The sequence below is a fragment of the Ranitomeya imitator genome, chromosome 3, assembly GCF_032444005.1.
Source record: "Ranitomeya imitator isolate aRanImi1 chromosome 3, aRanImi1.pri, whole genome shotgun sequence".
NCBI lineage: Eukaryota > Metazoa > Chordata > Amphibia > Anura > Dendrobatidae > Ranitomeya > Ranitomeya imitator.
The window spans coordinates 635,853,312-635,879,285 of NC_091284.1; the positions used below are offsets into that span (position 1 = coordinate 635,853,312).

The 25,974-nt window shown below is 42.5% G+C and overlaps 1 protein-coding gene across 1 annotated transcript; it reads left to right on the forward strand.

Annotated features, from left to right (window-relative positions):
• The first annotated feature begins 4,009 nt into the window (after positions 1–4,009).
• On the forward strand, positions 4,010–16,534 carry LOC138671707 (uncharacterized). The gene is made up of 4 exons (XM_069759862.1): positions 4,010–4,150; positions 14,657–14,769; positions 14,893–15,039; positions 15,616–16,534. The coding sequence occupies exons 1-4, from the start codon at positions 4,010–4,012 to the stop codon at positions 16,532–16,534; spliced, it is 1,320 nt and encodes a 439-aa protein (XP_069615963.1).
• The last annotated feature ends 9,440 nt before the right edge of the window (positions 16,535–25,974 follow it).

The window sequence follows — 25,974 nt, forward strand, 5'->3', positions numbered from 1 at the left end:
CCACGCGACCAATCACAAGCCGCTACGTCTTTGAAAGCCATTAACGCGCTCATTTTTAAAAATGAGCGCGTTAATAGCTTGTGGTGACGTCGCGGCTTGTGATTGGTCGCGGCCACGCGACCAATCACAAGCCGCTACGTCTTTGAAAGCCATTAACGCGCTCATTTTTAAAAATGAGCGCGTTAATAGCTTGCGGTGACGTCGCGGCTTGTGATTGGTCGCGGCCACGCGACCAATCACAAGCCGCTACGTCTTTGAAAGCCATTAACGCGCTCATTTTTAAAAATGAGCGCGTTAATAGCTTGCGGTGACGTCGCGGCTTGTGATTGGTCGCGTGGCCGCGACCAATCACAAGCCGCTACGTCTTTGAAAGTCATTAACGCGCTCATTTTTCAAAAATGAGCGCGTTAATAGCTTGCGGTGACGTCGCGGCTTGTGATTGGTCGCGTGGCGGTCACATGGGCAGCCCGCGACCAATCAGAAGCCGGGACGTGATTCTCAGGTCCTAAAAGCGCTGATTTTGAACAACGAAGCCTGCCGGCTACCCGCGCTGAGTCCAGGGGCCGCCGGAGAGGTAAATATATCAATATTTTTTATTTTAATTCTTTATTTTACACATCTCTATGTATCCGATACCGATACCCGATACCACAAAAGTATCGGATCTCGGTATCGGAATTCCGATACCGCAAGTATCGGCCGATACTCGATACTTGCGGTATCGGAATGCTCAACACTAGTTATCAGCATAGTCTTAAAAAAACAACCAGACTTGGGAAGACCTAACAGTTGTACTGGCAACTTACATCGTGTTGGTGTTACGAGGAACAGTTGCCCGCCTTCTGTCTGTGGCCACCACACTGCTTCTTCCTGCTTGTTGGGATGCAATGCTTTCCTCCCCCTTTCTGCTGCTGTCCTCGCTTTGCATATCCTCCTGCCAGGCTGGGTCAGTTATTATATCATTCACCACCTCGTCTTCCAATTCCACACCCTGGTTCTCCTCCTGACTTTCTGGCAAGTGTGTCTCATCTTCGTCAACCTCTTGTGACACATTCCCACTGTCACCTTTGTGTGACTGTGGTTGCTCAAATATTTGGGCATCTCTGCATGGGATATCATCTTGCCCTGCTTCAAATGGACCGGGCAAGAGGCCTGAATCTATAAATGGAAAAGTGAACAGCTCTTTGGAGTGTCCAAGTGTGGGATCAGTTGTCTCTGTGCACTCGGCATGGCGGGAGGAAGGAAGATGAGGGCGAGTAATTTGCGGTCCAGACTCACTGCTACTCAGACTTAACCATGTGGAAGACAGGGTGCTGGTGGCAAAGTGACTGGAAGCATTATCCGCTATCCAACCAACAACCTTTTGACATTGCTCTGGGTTCAATACTGGTGTTCTGCGGTCGCCTAGTAATTCAGACAGGAAGGTTGGGTGAAAAAATTTGGGTGTTTGTTGTGGCACAATTTCAGCTTGCTCATGGCCTCAGCCTCTGCATGCACCATGACCATCATGTCCACTTCCCCGTCCCTTGCCACATGCCTTGCCCATTTTAAATGGACTAAAATATATTCCACGTTCACTACAAATGTTAATTTCCAAAATTTATAGGCCACAGATAGATGAGGCGTCTGACAGAGATACCACACTGTTCAATATGTGGACTTTATTTTTGCTTTTTTGAACACAAAATAGTATAGAACTAGGGTAACAGACATCCAAAACAGTTGAATGGAGGTCTCAAATGCCACAATTTGTAGCCCACAGATAGAGGAGGTGTCTGATGGAGACACCACGCTGTTCAATATGTAGCCTTTATTTTTTGTTTTTAACACAAAATAGTGTATAGAACCAGGGTAACAGACAGCCAAAACAGTTGAATGGAGGTCTCAAATGCCACAATTTGTAGCCCACAGATAGATGAGGCATCTGACGGAGATAGCCCACTTTCAAATATTTGGCCTGTATTTTTTTTCCAGCTAAATTGTGTCAATGAGTAGGCTAAGACACAACAAAAAAAAATTCTATGGAAGCCTGAAAAGGCACAATTTTGAGCGCATTGATATGCGAACCGTGTGGCGGACAAAACCCGGAGTAAAATATCTGACCTGTAGCTAAGTATTTTTTTTTGACAGCTAAATAATTTTAGTTTAGCTAAAAAAAATTTGGGCAGCAAAATGGTGTCAAGAAATTATGTAAGACACTTCAAAAATGTTTTTACAGTACCACAAAAATGGAAAATTTTTCTGCGCACTCAGATGTGATGGCTGGGTTGGGCAAACAGGTTTAAAATAGCTGGATTTTCACGCTGTACTATGAAAAGGATTTGGCTGTATTCTGCAGTGTTAACAAGCAAATGGAGAAAAAGAGGGTCTCTGGATTGCTTTAGAATAAAATGATCAGCATTAAGGTGCAAAAAAAATATTCATGGCCACTGATACCTGGGGCTATGTATATACAATCAATATATGTAATAGGCAGCAGCAGCAGAAGAATGCCACATACAACGCCTGCCTGTTACTGATATCTATATACCCACAGATACTCCCTGCCTACATAGCACTGCAATCTATATACCTATAATTAGTCCTTAGAAGGACTGTTGACTAAGCTGGATTTGTGTTTTCTATGGTATTGTCATGATCCGTTCCAGGGTTTAGTCCTGTCTGCTCTTCTTCCAGGCAGATCATGTCAAGGGTTAACTTTGCTCTGCCTCACTCTGGATTCAGGTTTGCTATTTAGCTCCCAGGTATTCTGCTGCTGGTGTCAGCTATAGTTCTGTATTCGGCGTGTGAACCTGACTCTGGTAACCCTTGATTTGTCCTGCTGTGATCCCTGACTTGCCCCATGTCTGTTTTCTTCCTCTGTCTGCCCTTTTCCCAGCGTTTTCTCAGTTTCTCGGTTTGATTATCTGGTTTCTGACTCGGCCTGTATTCGGACGCGCTACTGCTTTCTGTCTTTGTATTATCCGCTTCTGACCATTGCTGACTTGCCTAGCTTGCTCCTGACCATGTATATTGCTCTCTCAATTTTGTACTTTGCCTCTGAATGTATATTGACTCGTCTTGTCTGACCACTCTCTTGCCACTTGGTGGCGCATGTGCTGCTGCTCTGTGGAGCTACTCTGAGTACGCAGTCTCACTTCCCTCTCAAGCTACCTCTAGTGGAGGTTACGTTACACTGCACTGCAGCAGCATTACATTATAACTGACCATACATTTAAAGGGATATCTGCATTTTTTTTCTCTGCTCTGTTTGCTATGGATCCGCTCCATACCTTGGTAGATCAAATGGACAGCTTGACAGTCAAGATACAAGAACTTTGTGGAACAGAGGGCCTTAGCCTTATCTCATAATCACCTGCAAAGGGAGATTTCTAACACTGTAAAATCTTTGCAGACTGACTGTAAGCACTCTATCACTGTTGATGTTTCATTGCACTCTCCTGAACCTACAGTCAAGCTTCCAGATATCTTCTCCGGTGAGAGGGAGAGATTCTGTACTTTTAGGGAGAGTTGCAACCTGTTTTTTTCTCGTAGACCCCTATCTTCTGGTGATGAGAGTCAGCGGATCAGGATAATTATTTCCTTACTGCAGGAGGGATCTCAGTCGTGCGTGGGCTTTCTCTCTACCTGCTTCTGCCCCTGAAAGTGTGTCTGTGGACAGATTCTTTGAGGCTTTGGGACTGATTTATGACAAACCAGAGGTCTGGGTAGCAGAGGACATGTTGCAAGTCTCTCCCAGAATGAACTCAGTGCTGAACAGTATTGTTCTGAGTTTAGGCGGTGGTCTGTTGAGGTGTCTTGGGATGACTCTGCTCTGAGATTCCTGTTTGAGAGTGGACTTTCTGATCATCTCAAGGATGCGCTGGCCCTTCATACGCCACCCAGTCCCCTGGAGGAGGCCATGACCCAGGCCATTCATATGGATTGGAGGTTATGGGAGAGAGGAATTATCCAGTGTGAGATTCCTGTTTAGCCTGCCAAGTCTGAGGTAACGTCATTCAAGGAAACTATGGAAGTTGATGTCACCAACTTCAAGGAGAAAGAGAGGAAGCGACGACGTGATGGGAAATTATGTTTTATTGTGGAGATGCAGGACATTGGAAGAAGGACTGCCCCTCCTGTCCATCGAGTGACAAGCTGCAGAGTCTGGGTGATGGTCTAGGAGGTCATCCAGACTCCCAGGTACCATTTTCATCATTTCAAAAAGTTTTGTTAGAGGTGGAACTGTGTTACGGAGGGGGTTTTGCATCCACTTCAGCGTTTGTGGACTGTGGATCTTCCACAAACTTCATTAACTCTAGTCTGGTGTCCAACTTAAAGTTAGGGACAGTTAGGCTAGAGACTCCCATCCATATCGTTGCCATTGATAAGACACCGTTGGCTCAAAATGTCCTTAAGTTTGTCTCTGAGGAGTTCCTTCTCAAGGTGGGTTCCTTGCACCAGGAACAAATTTCATGTTATGCTAAGAATAATCTTCCTGCGGGACTGGTGTTGGGATTCCCATGGTTGCAGAGGAATAATACTGTTATAGACTGGGGATCTTGTGATAATGTTAAATGGGGTCCTAATTGTCCCAATGGTTGCCTTTCTGCTTCTTTTGTGTCTGGCATTAGTTCCGGAGTACTTGAAGGACTTTGGGGACATGTTCTCTGAAAAAGAGGCTGAGGTCTGGCTTATTCCGGGTTCTAAATTGCTCAAAGCCCATTTGTACAATCTTTCTGGGCCGGAACGTATGGCTATGAAAAACTATATCTCTGATAGTCTACACAAAGTTCACATTCATCCCTCTGTCTCACCTGTGGCCACGAGATTCTTTTTTGTAAAGAAAAAAGATGGTGGTTTACTCCCGTGCCTCGATTTCTCGGAACTAAATAAAACTACAGTGAAAAATACCTACCCTCTCCAACTCATTCCTGATTTCTATAACCAATTGTCTGGGGCAAAGTGGTTTTCCAAGCTTGGTCTCAGGGGAGCATATACCCTTATCCGTATTCAGGAATGATGTTTTCTCTGATTTTAACGGGCGCTTTATGGTTGGATACTTGGATAATATCCTTGTTTTCTCGCCTGACAAGGAATCCTACATTGGTCATTTATGTGCTGTTCTTCACAGGTTACGGGGTAATTCACTGTTCCCTTAACCCGAGAAATGCTTGTTTTGTGTCCAGGAGCTTTCCTTTCTGGGGATCATCCTTTCTGCCAAGGAGTTTCGGATGGATCCTGGAAAGGTACAGGCCATTGTTGATTGAGTGCAACCCAGAGACCTCAAGGGGTTGCAGCATTTTCTGGGATTCCCCAACTATTATCAAAAATTCATCATGGGGTTTTCTCAGGTGGTCAAGCCACTAACCGATCTCACTCGCAAGGGAGCTGATCTCAAAGTTTGGTCACCCTTGGCAGTTGAAGCATTTTTTACTTTAAAGAAGTGTTTTATGTCTGCTACTGTATTGGTTCAGCCCGATCCATCTGAACCGTTCATTGTAGAGGTGGGAATAGGGGTGGTGTTGTCTCAGGGACCCGTTACTTTGACCAATTTGAGGTCATGTGCCTTTTTCTCCCGGAAGTTTTCTTCTGCATGTTGATTGGCACTCTAAAGAGCGCCAAACATACAGGGCGTGGACCTGAACTCCTGCCGAATAATCCTGGAAATGCTTGCCGAGTACCTTGAGTACAGCGATGCTCGGGCAAGTAACGAGCTTTACCGAGTATGCTCGCTCATCACTGTTCTTTATAAGTAAAAAGAAGAAAAGCACAAAAAAGATGTATATAAAAAGAGCCACAAAAAATAAAATTTTTGTTGCAAAAAGGGATTTATGTGAGGTTTTATCAGCTATTAAAATATTAAATAAATAAAACACTTCTTTTTTCACTTTTCTTCATGTAACCATCCACTACCTTGATAAAAGCTTTCCACAGTTTTGACATTCTCTATACCATCTTTATTAAGTAACCACCTTGAGACAGTCTAGTCTTTCCCATGAGTATAGGTTGACTTCACTTTCCATTCCAACTCAACATTCAACTGTTTCAAGCAATCTCCTGTGATGTGTCTAAAGCTTGAATCATGTATGAAGCTGGGTAAGATTCAAAATGTAACTAAAGTACTACAGTATAAAACAATGCCTATATTTGCAAAAAATGCATCAAATCTGAACTGTCTTTCAAGCCTTAATTAACATACTTATCATGTGCAGCATAGAAAATGTTACTTTAGATTGACTTTTCATTTTTCTGGGAGAGCCTCTTATGTCATAGAGCTTTATGGTTTTTGCCATGGTACTTGTAGAAACTGTTTAAAATGTTGCAATATAATTCAGATTGAATGATCTAAAAATCAAATAATTTTGGTAAATCTCTTTACAGTTAAAATTATTCAACCTCTACTAAAAACTAGATTTATTAGAAAAAAATAACATTTTTAACATTGGACAATTTAAACAGAAGAACAGATTTAATATAACATGTCTTTAGAACTTAGTAGAGCACCCTTTCAGTGTTGTGAAATACTGGAAATATGATGACTCACAAACAAGTAAAAATATGCAAGAAGATACCAATGGCATTGAATTTTCTTGGTGATACAGATGGAAGCATAATTTAATTCAAACATAACATTTTTATGGCCTTGGACATACCCAATACGTCCTGGTTGGGAATGACTTCCCGAACCTGCACATACCGGGTATGTCCTGGCAATTTAGCCACCACAGATGCTGTGTGAACAAATAACGCCGGATGTTCAGCTAATTTCATAGTTGACACCCGTCTCTCACTATTAGGAGTGGTGCCCACACTGCTCCTGGCAGTTTAACCACCTAAATGCTGCTATTGATATCAATTCCATCATTTAGAAGGCAGGCAGAGGGAAGGGGCTCCCCTTAGCCTGCACTGTAGTATTATATTTAGCAGAAATTATGGGAAACATTTTGGTGCTATTTTTACCCATTACCCTGTGTGAAAAAATAAAATCTGAGGCTAGAAGAAAATTTTTGTGGTAAAAATGTAATTATATTTTCTTCACTTAACACTGGTATGAAATTTTATGATACACCTGTGGTATCAATATGATCACTGCACCTCTAGATGAATTCATTCGGGGGTTTAGTTTGTAAAATGACAATGCTTATAGGGTTTTGTTTTGCTGTTATGGCACCTCAGGCGCTCTCCCAATGTGACATGGCACCTTCAAACTAGTCCAGCAACATCTCAACTCCAATATGTCGTTTCTTCTCTTTTCAGCTTTGCACTGTGCCTCAAAAGTAGTTTTCAAACATAGTGTTGTACTCAGGAGAAATTGCACAACAAATCTTGGGGTCCAATTTCTCCCTCTTTCCTTGTGAAAATGAAAAAAAATTGGGATAAAAATATTTTTGTTGGAAAAATCTATATATTTTTTCATTTTCATAGATCCGTGTTGTAAAATTCTGAGAAGCAACTGTGAGTACAAGGTACTCACCACATGTCTAGATAAATTCCTTGAGGGGTTTGCTTTTCAAAATTGGGACAACTGTGGAGGATATCCACTGTTTAGGCACATCAGGGGCTCTCCAAAGGTGACATGTCAACTTCTAATGATTCCTCCAAATTTAGCATTGAATAAACCAAATGGAACTCCTTCCCTTCCGAGCCCTGTTGTCTGCCTAAACAGTAGGATTTGGGCATCCTGAGGAGAAATTGCAGAACAAATTGCATTGTGCATTTTCTCCTGTTACATAGTAACATAGTAACATAGTAACATAGTTAGTAAGGCCGAAAAAAGACATTTGTCCATCCAGTTCAGCCTATATTCCATCATAATAAATACCCAGATCTACGTCCTTCTACAGAACCTAATAATTGTATGATACAATATTGTTCTGCTCCAGGAAGACATCCAGGCCTCTCTTGAACCCCTCGACTGAGTTCGCCATCACCACCTCCTCAGGCAAGCAATTCCAGATTCTCACTGCCCTAACAGTAAAGAATCCTCTTCTATGTTGGTGGAAAAACCTTCTCTCCTCCAGACGCAAAGAATGCCCCCTTGTGCCCGTCACCTTCCTTGGTATAAACAGATCCTCAGCGAGATATTTGTATTGTCCCCTTATATACTTATACATGGTTATTAGATCGCCCCTCAGTCGTCTTTTTTCTAGACTAAATAATCCTAATTTCGCTAATCTATCTGGGTATTGTAGTTCTCCCATCCCCTTTATTAATTTTGTTGCCCTCCTTTGTAGTCTCTCTAGTTCCATTATATCCTTCCTGAGCACCGGTGCCCAAAACTGGACACAGTACTCCATGTGCGGTCTAACTAGGGATTTGTACAGAGGCAGTATAATGCTCTCATCATGTGTATCCAGACCTCTTTTAATGCACCCCATGATCCTGTTTGCCTTGGCAGCTGCTGCCTGGCACTGGCTGCTCCAGGTAAGTTTATCATTAACTAGGATCCCCAAGTCCTTCTCCCTGTCAGATTTACCCAGTGGTTTCCCGTTCAGTGTGTAATGGTGATATTGATTCCCTCTTCCCATGTGTATAACCTTACATTTATCATTGTTAAACCTCATCTGCCACCTTTCAGCCCAAGTTTCCAACTTATCCAGATCCATCTGTAGCAGAATACTATCTTCTCTTGTATTAACTGCTTTACATAGTTTTGTATCATCTGCAAATATCGATATTTTACTGTGTAAACCTTCTACCAGATCATTAATGAATATGTTGAAGAGAACAGGTCCCAATACTGACCCCTGCGGTACCCCACTGGTCACAGCGACCCAGTTAGAGACTATACCATTTATAACCACCCTCTGCTTTCTATCACTAAGCCAGTTACTAACCCATTTACACACATTTTCCCCCAGACCAAGCATTCTCATTTTGTGTACCAACCTCTTGTGCGGCACGGTATCAAACGCTTTGGAAAAATCGAGATATACCACGTCCAATGACTCACCGTGGTCCAGTCTATAGCTTACCTCTTCATAAAAACTGATTAGATTGGTTTGACAGGAGCGATTTCTCATAAACCCATGCTGATATGGAGTTAAACAGTTATTCTCATTGAGATAATCCAGAATAATATCCCTCAGAAACCCTTCAAATATTTTACCAACAATAGAGGTTAGACTTACTGGCCTATAATTTCCAGGTTCACTTTTAGAGCCCTTTTTGAATATTGGCACCACATTTGCTATGCGCCAGTCCTGCGGAACAGACCCTGTCGCTATAGAGTCACTAAAAATAAGAAATAATGGTTTATCTATTACATTACTTAGTTCTCTTAGTACTCGTGGGTGTATGCCATCCGGACCCGGAGATTTATCTATTTTAATCTTATTTAGCCGGTTTCGCACCTCTTCTTGGGTTAGATTGGTGACCCTTAATATAGGGTTTTCATTGTTTCTTGGGATTTCACCTAGCATTTCATTTTCCACCGTGAATACCGTGGAGAAGAAGGTGTTTAATATGTTAGCCTTTTCCTCGTCATCTACAACCATTCTTTCCTCACTATTTTTTAAGGGGCCTACATTTTCAGTTTTTATTCTTTTACTATTGATATAGTTGAAGAACAGTTTGGGATTAGTTTTACTCTCCTTAGCAATGTACTTCTCTGTTTCCTTTTTGGCAGCTTTAATTAGTTTTTTAGATAAAGTATTTTTCTCCCTATAGTTTTTTAGAGCTTCAATGGTGCCATCCTGCTTTAGTAGTGCAAATGCTTTCTTTTTACTGTTAATTGCCTGTCTTACTTCTTTGTTTAGCCACATTGGGTTTTTCCTATTTCTAGTCCTTTTATTCCCACAAGGTATAAACCGCTTACACTGCCTATTTAGGATGTTCTTAAACATTTCCCATTTATTATCTGTATTCTCATTTCTGAGGATATTGTCCCAGTCTACCAGATTAAGGGCATCTCTAAGCTGTTCAAACTTTGCCTTCCTAAAGTTCAATGTTTTTGTGACTCCCTGACAAGTCCCCCTAGTGAAAGACAGGTGAAACTGCACAATATTGTGGTCGCTATTTCCTAAATGCCCAACCACCTGCAGATTTGTTATTCTGTCAGGTCTATTAGATAGTATTAGGTCTAAAAGTGCTGCTCCTCTGGTTGGATTCTGCACCAATTGTGAAAGATAATTTTTCTTGGTTATTAGCAGAAACCTGTTGCCTTTATGGGTTTCACAGGTTTCTGTTTCCCAGTTAATATCCGGGTAGTTAAAGTCCCCCATAACCAGGACCTCATTATGGGTTGCAGCTTCATCTATCTGCTTTAGAAGTAGACTTTCCATGCTTTCTGTTATATTTGGGGGTTTGTAACAGACCCCAATGAGAATTTTGTTACCATTTTTCCCTCCATGAATTTCAACCCATATGGACTCGACATCCTCATTCCCTTCGCTAATATCCTCCCTTAAAGTGGACTTTAGACAAGACTTTACATAGAGACAAACCCCTCCTCCTCTCCGATTTTTACGATCCTTTCTAAACAGACTGTAACCCTGTAAGTTAACTGCCCAGTCATAGCTTTCATCTAACCATGTCTCGGTTATTCCCACTATGTCAAAGTTACCTGTAGATATTTCTGCTTCTAGTTCTTCCCTCTTGTTTGTCAGGCTTCTGGCGTTTGCGAGCATGCAGTTTAGAGGATTTTGTTTTGTTCCAATCTCCTCACTGTGGATTGTTTTAGAAATGTTCTTACCTCCCTTCTGAGTATGTTTTCCTGGGTCGTCTTTGTTCGAGTCTAATGTTTTTCTTCCCGTCCCCTCTTCTTCTAGTTTAACGCCCTCCTGATGAGTGTAGCGAGTCTTCTGGCGAATGTGTGTTTCCCAGGTTTGTTGAGGTGTAGTCCGTCTCTGGCGAGGAGTCCATCATACCAGTAATTCACACCGTGGTCCAGGAATCCAAATCCTTGTTGTCTGCACCATCGTCTTAGCCAGTTGTTTGCATCAAGGATCCTGTTCCATCTCCTGGTGCCATGCCCGTCTACTGGAAGGATAGAAGAAAAAACTACCTGTGCATCCAGTTCCTTTACTTTCTTCCCCAACTCTTCAAAGTCCTTGCAGATTGTCGGTAGGTCCTTCCTTGCCGTGTCATTGGTGCCAACATGTATCAGAAGAAATGGGTGGACGTCCTTGGAGCTGAAGAGCTTTGGTATCCTATCGGTCACATCCTTGATCATCGCACCTGGAAGGCAGCATACTTCTCTTGCAGTTATGTCCGGTCTGCAGATGGCTGCTTCGGTGCCTCTCAGTAGTGAGTCTCCCACCACCACCACTCTTCGTTGCTTCTTGGCTGTACTTTTTGCTGTCACTTGTTGCTGTGTGCCCTTTTCTTTTTTGCTTGCTGGTATTGCTTCATCCTTAGATGTGTCATCTTCATCCTCTACAAAGATTTGATATCGGTTCTTCAGTTGTGTGGTTGGTGATTTCTCCATGGTCTTCTTGCTTCTTTTGGTCACATGCTTCCACTCATCTGCTTTTGGAGGTTCTCTGACACTTTTTGCACCTTCTGTGACCAGTAGAGATGCTTCTGTTCTGTCTAGAAAGTCTTCATTCTCTTTGATGAGTTTCAAAGTTGCTATTCTTTCTTCCAGACCCCGCACCTTTTCTTCTAAAAGGGCCACTAGTCTACACTTCTGACAGGTGAAATTGGATTCTTCTTCTGGTCGATCTGTGAACATGTAGCACATGCTGCAGCTCACCATGTAGGTTGTCACATCTGCCATGTTGCTCCTAGATCCTGCTGACTTGCTGTGTGTTTTCCTTCTTGTGTAATCTACTCAGCCAAGCTCTCTTGCAATAATGTCCTACAGGCAAAAATTCGCGCGCGGTTTGGTGATGCTTTCGAAGCAGCTGGTCCCGGCTGTACCCAACGATCTTCTAGCTTAGGGAGACTTCGCTTCTCCCAGAAGGCACCTGGAATATGCAAATTAGCCTCCTGAAGCTTGAATCCCTGGATTGGTGATGCTTTCGAAGCAGCTGGTCCCGGCTGTACCCAACGATCTTCTAGCTTAGGGAGACTTCGCTTCTCCCAGAAGGCACCTGGAATATGCAAATTAGCCTCCTGAAGCTTGAATCCCTGGTTTGGTGATGCTTTCGAAGCAGCTGGTCCCGGCTGTACCCAACGATCTTCTAGCTTAGGGAGACTTCGCTTCTCCCAGAAGGCACCTGGAATATGCAAATTAGCCTCCTGAAGCTTGAATCCCTGGTTTGGTGATGCTTTCGAAGCAGCTGGTCCCGGCTGTACCCAACGATCTTCTAGCTTAGGGAGACTTCGCTTCTCCCAGAAGGCACCTGGAATATGCAAATTAGCCTCCTGAAGCTTGAATCCCTGGATTGGTGATGCTTTCGAAGCAGCTGGTCCCGGCTGTACCCAACGATCTTCTAGCTTAGGGAGACTTCGCTTCTCCCAGAAGGCACCTGGAATATGCAAATTAGCCTCCTGAAGCTTGAATCCCTGGTTACCTTTGTGACAATGTAACATTTGTGGCTTAAAGAACTTTTTTGTGGGAAAAATTGTATTTTTTATTTTCACGGCTCTAAGCTAAAAAACTTCTGTGAAGTACCTGTGGATTAAAAGTGCTCACCATATATCTAGATACATTCCTTGATGGGTCTAGTTTCTAAAATGGCATCACTTGTGTGGGTTTCCACTGTTTAGGCACATCAGGGGCTCTCCAAACGTGACATTGCATCCGATAATGATTACAGCACATTTTGATTTCAAGAAGTCAAATGGTGCTCTGTCCCTTCTGAACCCTGCCATGCACTAAAGCAGTAGTTTTCCTCTGCTTATGGGGTATCTGTGTGATCCAGAGAAACTGCAAAACAAATTGGTGCATTTTCACCAATTACCCTTGTGAAAATAAAAATTTATGTGCTAAAGTAAAAAATTTTGGAAAATAAGTCAAATGTTAATTTTCTTTTCTTACACATTCCATTAATTCCTGTGAAGCACCTGAAAGGGTGACGCTGGGTGAGGGACAAGTTAGGCATACAACAACAGGAAGAGGGAGGGGGAGCCAAAATGCTAGCAAAGAGGGAATGAAGACCCCTAGGTAGATCTGACAACACCCTGTGTGCCCCAACATCACTAAATAGGTTCCCCATCTATCGCCGAGTAGAAACGTAACACCTGAAATCCCCTAGTGATATGCCATGTATAGGGAGAGGACAGGGTGTGCGTTAGTCAGCCCCCACTACCAATAAATACAAAGCAGGAAGACAGACAATTGAATACATTTGAGATGATACAAGACATCTTATGCTGCCAGCAATCTTCCAAGAGGCCTAAGAAGAAACTAGTTAACATCTAGCACTTCCAACAGACGGAGGTAAATAGAGCTAACATCAGCACCTTACTCAGGGTAATTAAACATCCAGTAAGAGTGTGTCAATAAGCAGAAGATGGAGGTAGCTATTAGGCCCTAAAAGGAGAGGGATATCACTCCATACAGAGATGAAAATAAAGAAGGTGCTTGAAATGCCAATCGCAATGCCCCTTCGTCAGCCAAATACAAAATGAATGTCACATCTGGCATACCCGTGACAGAAAGATTAGTAAACATCTTAAATGTGGTTTTGAGGACTTTGAGGGGTATAGTTTTTAGAATGGCATCATTTTGGGCATTTTCTGTCAAATAGGCCCTCCAAAGTCAGTGCAAAGGATATGTGGTCAATAAAAAAATGATTTTGTAAATTTACTGGAAAAATAAGACATTGCTGACCAAGTTTAAGGCTATGTGCACACGCTCAGGAATGTGTGCAGATTTTTCATGCAATTTTCCTGACGAAAACCTGATATTTTCTTCCGGAAATCCGCATGCGTTTTTGGTACATTTTTGTTGCGTTTTTGGTGCGTTTTTGATGCGGTTTTGAGGCGGTTTTGATGCGGTTTTGATGCGGTTTTTTCAAGCGTTTTTTAAGCATTTTTTAAGCGTTTTTAAGAACAAATAAAGTTGATTAAAAAAAAAGAAAAAAAAAGAGACTCTCAATAGGTCCCCTCTTCTCCATTTTGCCTTTTTGTTGCATTCAACATGCCGCACGTTCAGCCCCATTGGCGTCTTTCGCCACAACAAAACCATCTTTTGTTGCTGACGGCACTGCTTTTGCTGCACCACCACAGTAAGCAGGTAATATAATGCCATTAGATGTGCACACTATGCGGACTATGCTGTGGATATGCAGTGTTTCTGTTGCTGCGGATAGGCTACTTCCCACTTCCGTAGAGCTCCCTCGCAATCTGTCGTTTTGGGATAAAACGGATCCTGCATATGTGCTTGCAGGATTTTTTTTTTCCCATACACTTGTATTTGCAATGGTTTGTGACGTTTTGCCGCACGTTGCATCCATTGTGCGATGTATGCGTCTTTTTTGGCAGACCGTCGACACGAAAAATCCTTACATGTTACTTTCTTGGTGCATGGCATCTGCCATTTTTGACTGCTCATGTGCGGCAGAAAATACACCCCCTCCTCCCCAGACTGCAGAATGGGCAGCGGATGTGTAGAAAAACTGCATCTGCTGCCCATGTCATGCAGTTATTTCACAACGTCCATCGGTATGTTGGCGCCAGTGTATTGCGACGGAACAGTACTGATGGAAGTGAAAGTAGCCTTAGCAGCGATTGTCCATGCGCTGTACAGTACCATGTAAATAATAAAGACTATATTCTCCCATAGGAGCAATCTCTGAGTAGGATTAGAAGACGTCCAAAACGGATGTGGGTTCATCCCATTATTAATGAGCGGGAGGAAAAGGGACACTTCCATGTCCTTTACCAAGATTTAAGGAGGTAAGATATAGGTAGAAAAGATATATTGTCATCTGTGTTCACTTTTTTTTTTTATTGATGTTCTACACTGTTGTGTTATATATCTGTGGTTTTTGAATTTTTTTTTTTTTGTTTTACATTCAGTTTTCCTGAGAAATTTATCCAGTTTTGCCGGCTTACGATTCAGGCATTTGATCGCCTTCTGATAATTCTGGCTCCACAACTCAGCTACGAAGACACATGCATGCGAAGATCAATCTCTGCTGAGGAAAGGCTACTCATCACCTTGTGGTAAGGCCCTTTTTTTAAAAAAAAAAAACCACAAACTCCACACATTGGCCCCATAGTTAATGCTGCCACAGTGCTGCCATAATGCTGCCACTGCGCCACAATGCTGCCAATGCACCCCAGAATGCTGCCAGTGCGCCACAATGCTGCCACAGCCTACATAATGCTGCCACTGCGCCACAATGCTGCCAGTGCCCCCATAATGCTGCCAGTGCGCTACAATGCTGCCAGTGCCCCCATAATGCTGCTATTACGCCACAATGCTGCCACAGCCTCCATAATGCTGCCACTGCGCCACAATGCTGCCAGTGCCCCCCATAATGCTGCCACTGCGCCACAATGCTGCCAGTGCCCCTATAATGCTGCCACAGTGCCGCCATAATGCTGCCAGTGCACCACAATGCTGCCAGTGCCCCCCATAAAGCTGCCACTGTGCCACAATGCTGCAAGTGCCCCCATAATGCTGCCACTGCGCCACAATGTTTACAGATTTAGTGCACCTGAATCGTACTATTTATCTTGTCATGCATATTTTCATCGTTAGTAAAGATATTCTAATTTTTTTAATTTTGTTTCCAGGTTTTTGGCCACTGGAGAGAGCTACACATCCCTGCACCTCCAATTTAGGGTTGGCAAATCCACCATCTCTCAAATTGTGAGGTGCACATGTGCCGTCATCTGGCAGAAGTTGCAGCCCATCGTGATGCCTTGCCCAACCAAGGAGACTTGGCTGCAGGTAGCAGCAGGCATTCAGTCTGTGGCCAATTTCCCCAACTGCGTAGGTGCTGTCGATGGCAAACATGTGAGAGTGCTGAAGCCACCAAGATCAGGATCACGCTTCTTTAATTATAAGAAGTATTTTTCTGTGGTCCTGATGGCAGTGGCTGATGCCCATTACAAGTTTGTTGCCATCGACGTTGGTGCTTATGGCAGTTCTGGGGACTCTCGGGTGCTGCAATCATCACAGATTGGACTTCAAATTCTTCGAGATGGCGGAACGCTCCCAGCCCCAAGACCTTTGCCCGGTTCCACACATCCTGTACCCTTTGTGATGGTATCGGATGAGGCATTTCCCTTAAAAACAAACCTGCTGCGCCCATACCCACGAAGGGCACTGGATGACCGGCGGAGGATTTTCAACTATCGGCTGAGCCGTGCACGAAAATATGTGGAATGCGCCTTTGGGATCATGTGTAGTCAGTGGAGGATCTTTCACACTGCCATTCAGCTAGATACGGAGACCGTTGACACTGTGATAAAGGCATGCTGTGTTCTCCACAACTACGTTCGGGACTACAGCACAGAGGTAGTTGAGGAGTCACAGCTGTCTAAATTAATTGCAGTGGACAACTTGGGTCAAGGCAGGCAACCCATCTCGGGGTTGCATGTGCGAGAAACCTTCACTGACTACTTCATGAGTCCTGAAGGTGCCGTGCACTGGCAATACTCCTGTGCCGGTGTTGAGCAGCCTGAACAGCAGAGAAGATCGGACACTTAACCCCCATCAAGATGTCAGCCTGTACAGAAGAGCAGATCGGATGGCTAACCCCAAAGCAATCAAGGCCCTTGTGTTCTTCATCAGTACAGCTGAGCAGATTCAATGTCCTTTTGTTCTTTATCATTTAAAAAAAAAAATAGGAATTAATAAAAAAGAACTCTGTTTGAAAAATCAAACCTTGTGTCCGCAACTTACTTTTAGTCACTGACACTGTTATTATCCCATTACCCACAGTTCATATTCTGCAAATTGAAATAACCTTTTTTAAATAAAAAATGACCAGACATTTTTTCAAATACAAATTTAGTTTTTATTCATAAATAACAATGTGTACTACACATAAAAACAAAACGTCGTTAACTGACGTAGCTATTACAACAAAAGGACAAACATTGTCCAGAATAGTCCATCAACAATGGACGTTATCACAACCTGTCAACAGGACAAAATAGTGCATCAACAATGGCTTTTTTCACAACCTGTCAACAGAACAGTTGGGTTGGGGACAGAAATCCTAAAAATTCCCCTTTCTCCGGACACACATATTTTTCAAAAAAATATGTAGTATTTTTTTTAAAAAAAATATGTGTACTACACATAAAAATATAACGTCGGTAACAGACGTAGCTAGTAGAACACAAGGACAAACATTGTCCAAAACAGTCCATCAACAATGGACGTTATCACAACCTGTCAACAGGACACAAAAGTGCATCAGCAATGGATTTGTTAACAACCTGTCAACAGGACAGGGGGGTTTAGGACCGAAATCCTCAAAACTGCTGGTACTCTGGCTCGTACGCAGATAGCTGGGTAAGTAATCCAATGAGGAGTCAAAGAGAAATTAGCAATTGGATCCTAATAAAACTTAACTTTTAATATATAATGGGTAATCTAAAACCTGAAGACATACAAAAAAATATATATCAAAGATGCCAATAAATGCACCACTAAAAAACAAGGGAAACGGAATGGGAAACCTAGTGAGGTGTGCCCTATAAACCATACACAGAAGGGGAGGACATACAAAGCGAACAAATATAGACAATAAAAAGACAGTACCATAAACCCTGCTAGAAATAATATATATAAACGCAGGGAGATGATATACAATTCAGTACAAATGTACCTATAAAAGGTGCGCAAGGTATAACCTACACTATTATATGAGGAGGCTCTTATACCAACTGTGCTTGTACTGGAATAGACACCCAGGAGTCTTATGCACTATACCAAAAAGTACAGATAAAGGCTTATAATTGAAACCTGAAAAAAAGTGTCAGAACATACCACATAGATTATTGATATCTGTCTGAGAATCGGGTTGCAGCCTTATATTAAGCAGAACATAGTCCGCAATATTGACCAATGGTACATGTGCATGTGAATGAGCCAAGGTGTCTTATCATTCTATTGTGGTGACTGTCAGATATAACAGCTGAAGAGCGAGGGACTTCCAATGCCGTAAATAAACATTACCCCTAATGCAAACAACGAACACACATTCTTCCGGAACCATGTTGTCTCATCAATTGTTAATGAGCGTTCCTTTGTGGTTGATTTGCGGGTATTTTAAGCACATATATGTACGTTCATTATTATGCCGACCAAATTCAGAACAGCATGTATGAAGAAGACAGAAGCCCACAAATGTGGGTGGATCTCACCGCATGTAGGAGAGATATAGCTTAGCCTGTGATCTCTCAAAAGCGGTGAGACAGGAACATGGAAGCCCCAGCTTAGCGTCTCCCGACGCGTTTCATCGTGATAGAATCATCAGGGGAGGTTGATTCATTGCATCCGCTGCTCTTACCGGTCTCCCCCGTTCTGTGTTGTTTTAAAGGTTTGGAATCGTGGCGCGTCTGGGAGGCTCCGCCCCCAGCATGTGACGCGTCATAGAGTTCACAGAACTACTGCCGGTATCATTTGGAGCGCACATCCAGGTAAAGGAGCGCACGTATCCCAGGGAGGTGGAACGCAAGCGTTCACCTATCCCGGGACACGGCGCTCATACGGACTATTAGCTTGATTGCTCCTATACCTCAATTTTGGGGAGTGTCTTACATGTACTGGTGAGTTTCAGAAAAGCACTTGCAAACCCCGAATTGTTCAGCGCACATATCAATGAATGTCAGAATATGCATAACAGGCATTCTTTTGTGAGCTGGACATTAAAGACAAGACTGGCGCCATCTGAATGCGCGTCATCTTGTACCCATATGGCATGATCCAGGTTAATGTCCACATCTAATTGTGACACTTACAGAGGCTGTCAGTGGTCTAAGTACAGTATCTTGTTTTAGGTACAGTCTGGATGAGGAATTAGAGATTTGAGAGAGGGATGGTCATAATCATGACCCATCTATGCAAAATAATAATAAAAAAATAATAAAAAAATAATAATAAATAAAAAAATATACTACAATTAAATATTCCAAGTGACCTGTGCACGGGACACCAAAGTATAACAAGGGGAAGAAAGAAAAACGGATATAGGGGAATGAAAGGGGTATTAGATTGGGGAAACCAACAGCCTATTTTGACCCTACATGTACAATAACCTATTTTAACTATAGCCTGCCTATCGTGGAGGTTGGCACCCTACAGAAGAAACCTGCGCATATGGCGCCCCCACTCGGCGACGGCTGTCCCTAACTATATGTCCCTGTTGCTCCCTAAAAAATAAGGGGGGACAGATCTAGGATAGTATAGCATAATGCAGCCATAATTATCTCTCAAATAGCTCACAATATATTATTCCATTCCTAAAAACTGTTCCCTGCCTAACGCGTGGGTTGGCACCCTAAATTCATGCGCCATGGGCGCCCCCACTCCACGACGGCTATCCCTAAAAGAGTTATATCATAGGGATATCCATGTTATAAGTATGTACAGCGAACAACAGATGATATGGCTAAATAAAGCAGCTATAGGGCTGTATCTCATTCATGCCCAAAGGTTGGACTGTCCTAAGAGTGAAGATCCATCTGCTCTCTTTCTGTAGGATCAGTTTGTCCCAATCCCCCCCTCTTTCCGGTGGTAATATTTTGTCTATCCCAACAAAAAAGATTTTTTTGGGGGTACCCTGATGAAAACGGTTTATGTGGGTTGCCACAGGGGTTTCTTTCTTGTTAGCAATGTCACGGAGATGCTCTCCAATTCTTTTGCGGAATTCTCTTTTGTTCTTACCAACATATTCTAACCCACATTCACAGGTAGCCTTATATATGACTCCTTTTGTACGACAGTTGATAAAATGTCGAATGGAGTAGGTGGTATTAGTGACATTGCTATGGAAGACTTTTGTAGATGTAATTGCAGCACAGGCCTTACATCCCCCACATTTGTAGCAACCTTTCGTTTGATTCATCAGGGTAGGCCAACTAACCGGCTGATAATGGCTGTGGACCAATCTATCTGCTAGTGACCTGCCTTTTTTGTAGGTAATTTGGGGATGAGTCGAGATGTATTTCTTAATATCTCTATCCATCTGGAGTATCGGCCAATGTTTAAATAAAATGTTTCTTATATCATTCGCCCCATTAGAGAACCTAGTAATGAACCGAATTATGTCCTCCCCATCAGGGTTGTCTTTTGGTGTCAATAGTTGTCTTCTTTCTTTTTGGACAGACTCTTTATAGGCCTTTTTTAAAATCCCTTCCGGATAACCCCTCTCCAAAAATCTTTTTCTGAGGTCATCTGCTTGTTCATGGAAGGAGACCATATCGGAGCAATTCCTCCGTATTCTCAGATATTGCCCCTTTGGGATGCCTCTTTTTAACGGGATGGGATGATTGCTTTCCCATCTGAGAAGAGAGTTTGTAGCTGTCTCTTTTCTGTGAGTCTTAGTTTTTATCTCACCGTCTATCATCTTTTCGATACAAATATCCAAGAATGCTAGCTTTGTTTGGCTGGTCTCATAGGTAAAGTGTAGGCCTATATTGTTAATTATAGATCTCAAGGCAGGGTATACATCACAAATAAATCAAAATAAATAAGAATGTCAAACTATATGCGTTACCTACTAGTGCCTGATCTGTAACCCATATGGACACAAATTGTGGGACAATTCGGAGGTATATAAGCAAGAAGAAAAGAAGAAACAAACCGAACTCAAGCCCAAATCAAGTTAATAAATATTTATTGAAGGGTAGAGTACACCATGTGGTAGGGGGGGAAGAGAAACCAAAAGAAAGGCACAAAAGCCAGGAGACGAAACAAAATATTCAAATAGTCGCACAAAATGAGTGTGGCCCCAAAAAGATAAAGAATCAAATAGTAGAATATTGCTATATGTATATAAATAAATGAGTAAATAAATAAATAAATATACATACACACATGTGCATACGCAGTAAAAAATAAGATAAATATACTGTATTGGGAGATATTATGAGACCAGTTTGAAAACTAAAGTGCGTATAGTGCATGCATATTTTTAACCCATGTGCGTGTATATTAAGTAGCAATATATAAAGGATAAGCAGCTACTGTGACAAAAAAGAGGGTAACCGGATCTAGGTAAATGCGCTGAGATGTTGGTACAAATGAACTCCAATAATATAGATATTAGTACATGGACTCAAACCGCAAATACCTGAACAGATCGTCTCCTGGATGTGCCAGTCCCCGACGCGCGTTTCGGCGTCAGCCTTCGTCAGGGGGTGGCAACATCCAGCGAAGAGGAAGTATTTAAAGGAAAGGCAGCCAATGAAAGGGGAACGAGTGTGGACCGACGCGCGCAAACGCTGACCGTAACCATGGCGACAACCGCCGCCGGTCCATGTGATCCCCGCCGCCGCGTGCAGATGACGCAGCCACGGGGGACATGGAACCGGCAGGCGGAGCAACCAGGAAGACAGCGAAGGCGTGCGTACCACCCGGCCCGCTGTCATTGGAAGATAAAGGGCATGTGACCGTAAGGTCCTAGAAAGCAAAGAAAAATAAACACAAAAGAGGCAGGTCCTGGTGTGTCTGTGCAAAGATAAATGCACCGGTATGGACAAATGTGGGGACCATAGCGAGGAGCAGGGGAGAAGATGAGAAAGAGATGGCTAACATTAGAAATAAGAAAATAAATGAATAGGATAAATCAAAAGAAAAAGAAAAATAACACTGTGAGATAAGTGAAAGCATGAGAATGTGTTGTGATGCGAGGGTGTAATGATATGACAAAAAAGTGTCTGATAAGTGAATATAAATAAATAATGTATGTCCATAGACATGTACGTGCATGTGCCTGTATATGTATGCATACAACAAAGTGAAACCACAAAAAGTGAAAACACAAATATATACATATATGTGCAAAAATGCAATACAAAAAGCGTCATAAAAGACAGTGAATAATGAAAAAATGATATATTAATGTAGTCCATCTTCCTTTCATTTGTATTTCAAGAGAAGAAAAACTTCATTGGGTGTCTTCTCATACTCCGCAGAAAACAAGTAAGGAATGGAAAAATTACTGCCATGGCACCGATCCACGTATATCTCCAGCACGGTAAAGTGATTACAGTGATCCAAGAAAAAACTAAGGAAGGAGACAAATAATTTAAGTATAATACCAAAGCCCCATTAGTGATAGAATATACTAAAACGACATAAACAGACAAAGTGCTAGCTAAAACAAAATTAAAACCACATTTTTAATAATATAAATAATTAAAATACTATAAAAACGCAAGAACCACATAATCTAAAACTGGAATGACTGGTGGAAAAGGTAATCATAAAAATGGAACAAAGCTAATATTTTCGTTAAGACCTCTAGGTTGTATTGTATCCAGTGACCATATCCATCTGGACTCCTTTTGTGCTAGTTTTTGACTGATATTGCCTCCTCTGATAGATGGAATGATTTTGTCAATACCTCTGACCTTAAAACACACTGGGTCACAGTTATGAAATTGTTTGAAATGTTTAGGAATGGTCTTTAAGATGGAAATATCATTTTCATTCTGTGCGGCGATAATGCCATTCACGTGTTCGCGTACACGCACTTTAAGTTTGCGGGTAGTGAGGCCGACGTAAATTTTCGGGCAAGGGCAAGTGGCATAATATATAACGGCTTTGGTTTCACAATTGATAAAATGTTTGATTGTGAATTGTTTTGACCCCGACGAATCGCCAAATGTGTTGATCCTCTCCATGTTGGAGCATGCTATACAGTGGCCACATTTAAACGAGCCTTTCTTATGTTGTATTTGAGCAAGGAAAGTTTTTGGGTTACTATGGTAATGGCTCTTTACCAGAGTGTCACGGATGTTTCTTGACCGCCTAAATGTAATATTGGGATACTCTTTGAGATATTTCGAAAGCGTCTCATCTGCAAGTAAAATGGGCCATGCTTTCTCGAGGACCTGTCTCATTTGATGGTTTTTTGAATTGTAGTCGGTAATAAACCGCACGTTCATAGTATCAGATGGTCTTGGGCCGGAATACAATAGTTCATGTCTAGACGAGTGTCTGGCTCTATTGTAGGCTCTTTTTATGCTACGGCGACTATATCCGCGATCCATGAATCTCAATTTTAATTCATGTGCCCGAGTCTCAAAATCACCCTCTGTAGAGCACAAACGCCTAAGTCTGAGGAATTGGCCTACTGGAATTGATTTAATCAAAGACTTAGGGTGAGCGGATGAGGCGTGCAATAATGAATTTGTAGAAGTTTCTTTGCGGAATATGTCAGTTTGAAGGGTATTGTCTGCGTCACGTTTTACCATGACGTCCAGAAATTCAATCTTTGATCTATGATGATGATACGTCAATCTAATGTTCAAATTGTTCTGATTGAGATTAGAAATGAATGAATCCAGTAGTTCCGTAGTACCCTGCCAAATGAAAAAAATGTCATCGATGTACCGTGCCCAAAATAGGACACGGTACATAGATTGGTGGCTGTCAGACATAAAGAGGTCCCTCTCCCACAGCCCCAGGAATAGATTTGCATATGCAGGTGCATATGACGCGCCCATTGCAGTGCCCTGGAGCTGTAGGTAGAGGGCCTCTTTAAAAGTAAAAAAATTGTGAGTCAAACTGAATTCCAATATTTCAATAATAAAATTGATCATTGTGGCAGGGTAGTCGGATGTGTTGAGAATAGTGTTGAGCATTCCGATACCGCAAGTATCGGGTATCGGCCGATACTTGCGGTATCGGAATTCCGATACCGAGATCCGATATTTTTGTGATATCGGGTATCGGTATCGGAAGTGTAAAATAAAGAATTAAAATAAAAAATATTGTTATATTCACCTCTCCGGCGGCCCCTGGACATCAGCGGGAGGATCCGGCGTCCGGCACGGCTTCTTTCTTCAAAATGCGCGCCTTCAGGACCTGTGGAATGACGTCCCGGCTTCTGATTGGTCGCGTGCCGCCCATGTGACCGCCACGCGACCAATCAGAAGCCGCGACGTCATTCCTCAGCTAAAGTCCTAGAATGAGCGCCTTCTAGGACCTGAGGAATGACGTCGCGGCTTCTGATTGGTCGCGTGGCGGTCACATGGGCGGCACGCGACCAATCAGAAGCCGGGACGTCATTCCACAGGTCCTGAAGGCGCGCATTTTGAAGAAAGAAGCCGTGCCGGACGCCGGATCCTCCCGCTGATGTCCAGGGGCCGCCGGAGAGGTGAATATAACAATATTTTTTATTTTAATTCTTTATTTTACACTTTAATATGGATCCCAGGGCCTGAAGGAGAGTTTCCTCTCCTTCAGACCCTGGGATCCATGAGGATACATTCCGATACTTGATGTCCCATTGACTTGTATTGGTATCGGATATCGGTATCGGCGATATCCGATATTTTTCGGGTATCGGCCGATACTATCCGATACCGATACTTTCAAGTATCGGACGGTATCGCTCAACACTAGTTGAGAAACCACCTTGTTGCACTTATGCCATCCGTGTGTTTGATGCTTGTGTACAATGATTCGACGTCACACGTGACGAGGATGGTGTCCTCATCTACGTGTAGTCCGTCGATTTTTTTAAGAAAATCACCCGTGTCCCGAGTGTAAGAGGGAAGGCATTCAACTAAAGGTTGAAGTTTATGGTCTATGAACTTCCCTATATTCTCCAAAAAGTTATGATTACCGGAGACGATCGGTCTACCCGGTGGTAACTCAGGGTTCTTATGCACCTTAGGCAGTAAGTAAAAAGTTGATATACACGGTTCTTTTATTGTCAGAGCTTGACAGAGTTCCTTTGATATGGTACCTTCACTATTGGCCCTACTCAAAATTGTATTAAGTGCAGACATAAAGGATGATAGTGGATTAAAAGTAAGCTTTTTATAGCATATTTTATTTTTTAATTGCCTAAACGCTTCAGCCTCATACATAGAGGACGGCCAGATGACGATATTACCCCCTTTGTCCGCGGGCTTTATTACTACCTCAGGTAACTCCCTCAGTTTCTGGAGGCTTTTTCTTTCCTCAAAATTTAGATTACCATTGGTGACGTGACGAGGGATCTTTTTAAAATTTTCACTGACAATTTTAACAAATAAATCAATATTGGAACACGTGGCAAATGAAGGAAATTTTTTCGAACGTGGTGCAATACAAGGAGGAATCTTACCTCCCTCTGGTATTAGGTTCTCCTGAGCAAGTTCAGTTAGGGCCTGTAGTGCCGTTTGTTCCGTGTCTGTAGGAAACAATTCAAATGTGGCTTCATCATGAAAATATTTCTTAAACATCAAGGATCTAGCAAAAATATGCAAGTCCTTGATGGCAGAGAAAGGGTCAAATTCAGAGTCAATTGTTAATGTTCAGGCCTTCAACAAAGCTGCCAAAATCTGCAGCATCACCTCGCCAAATTACCAAAACATCATCGATGTACCTCAACCACAGAACTATCCTCTCGTCTGGACGGTACATCGAGTCATTAAACACCACTGTTTCCTCCCACCAGCCCAGGAGCAAGTTGGCATACGAGGGCGCACAAGGGCTGCCCATTGCGGTGCCCCTGAGCTGGTGGAAGTACTTACGGTCAAAGAGAAACACATTTCTGGTTAAACAAAATTCCAGGGCTTCTAAAACAAACTTATTGTGTTTTTCAAATTGAATGCCTCTGGTGCTAAGATAGTGGTCCACAGCCATAAGACCCTTATCATGAGGAATGGATGAGTATAACGCCTCTACATCTATACTCCCAAGTATCATGTCAGGGTCTAGATAAATGCCGTCCAATTTACCCAAAAGATCTGTGGTGTCCCGTACAAAGGAATTCAAGGAAACAACAAAAGGTTTTAAAATCTTATCAATGTAAATGCCCAATTTTTCGGTCAGGCTATTATTGCCTGAGACTATAGGTCTCCCTTTCAAGGGATTGGTACCCTTATGGATCTTGGGAAGACAATAAAAAGTTGGAATCACTGGATTATTAGGTATCAAAAAATCTCTCTCGTCTCTACCTATCACACCATCACTGT

What these genes read in the sequence shown, in the direction of transcription:
- LOC138671707 (XM_069759862.1), top strand. Translation starts at nt 4,010, where the DNA reads ATGGAAGTTGATGTCACCAACTTCAAGGAGAAAGAGAGGAAGCGACGA. An exon ending in TGACAAGCTGCAGAGTCTGG is followed by an intron (nt 4,151 to 14,656) that starts GTGATGGTCTAG and finishes ATTCTCCCATAG; the next exon opens with GAGCAATCTCTGAGTAGGAT. An exon ending in AGGCTACTCATCACCTTGTG is followed by an intron (nt 15,040 to 15,615) that starts GTAAGGCCCTTT and finishes TTTTGTTTCCAG; the next exon opens with GTTTTTGGCCACTGGAGAGA.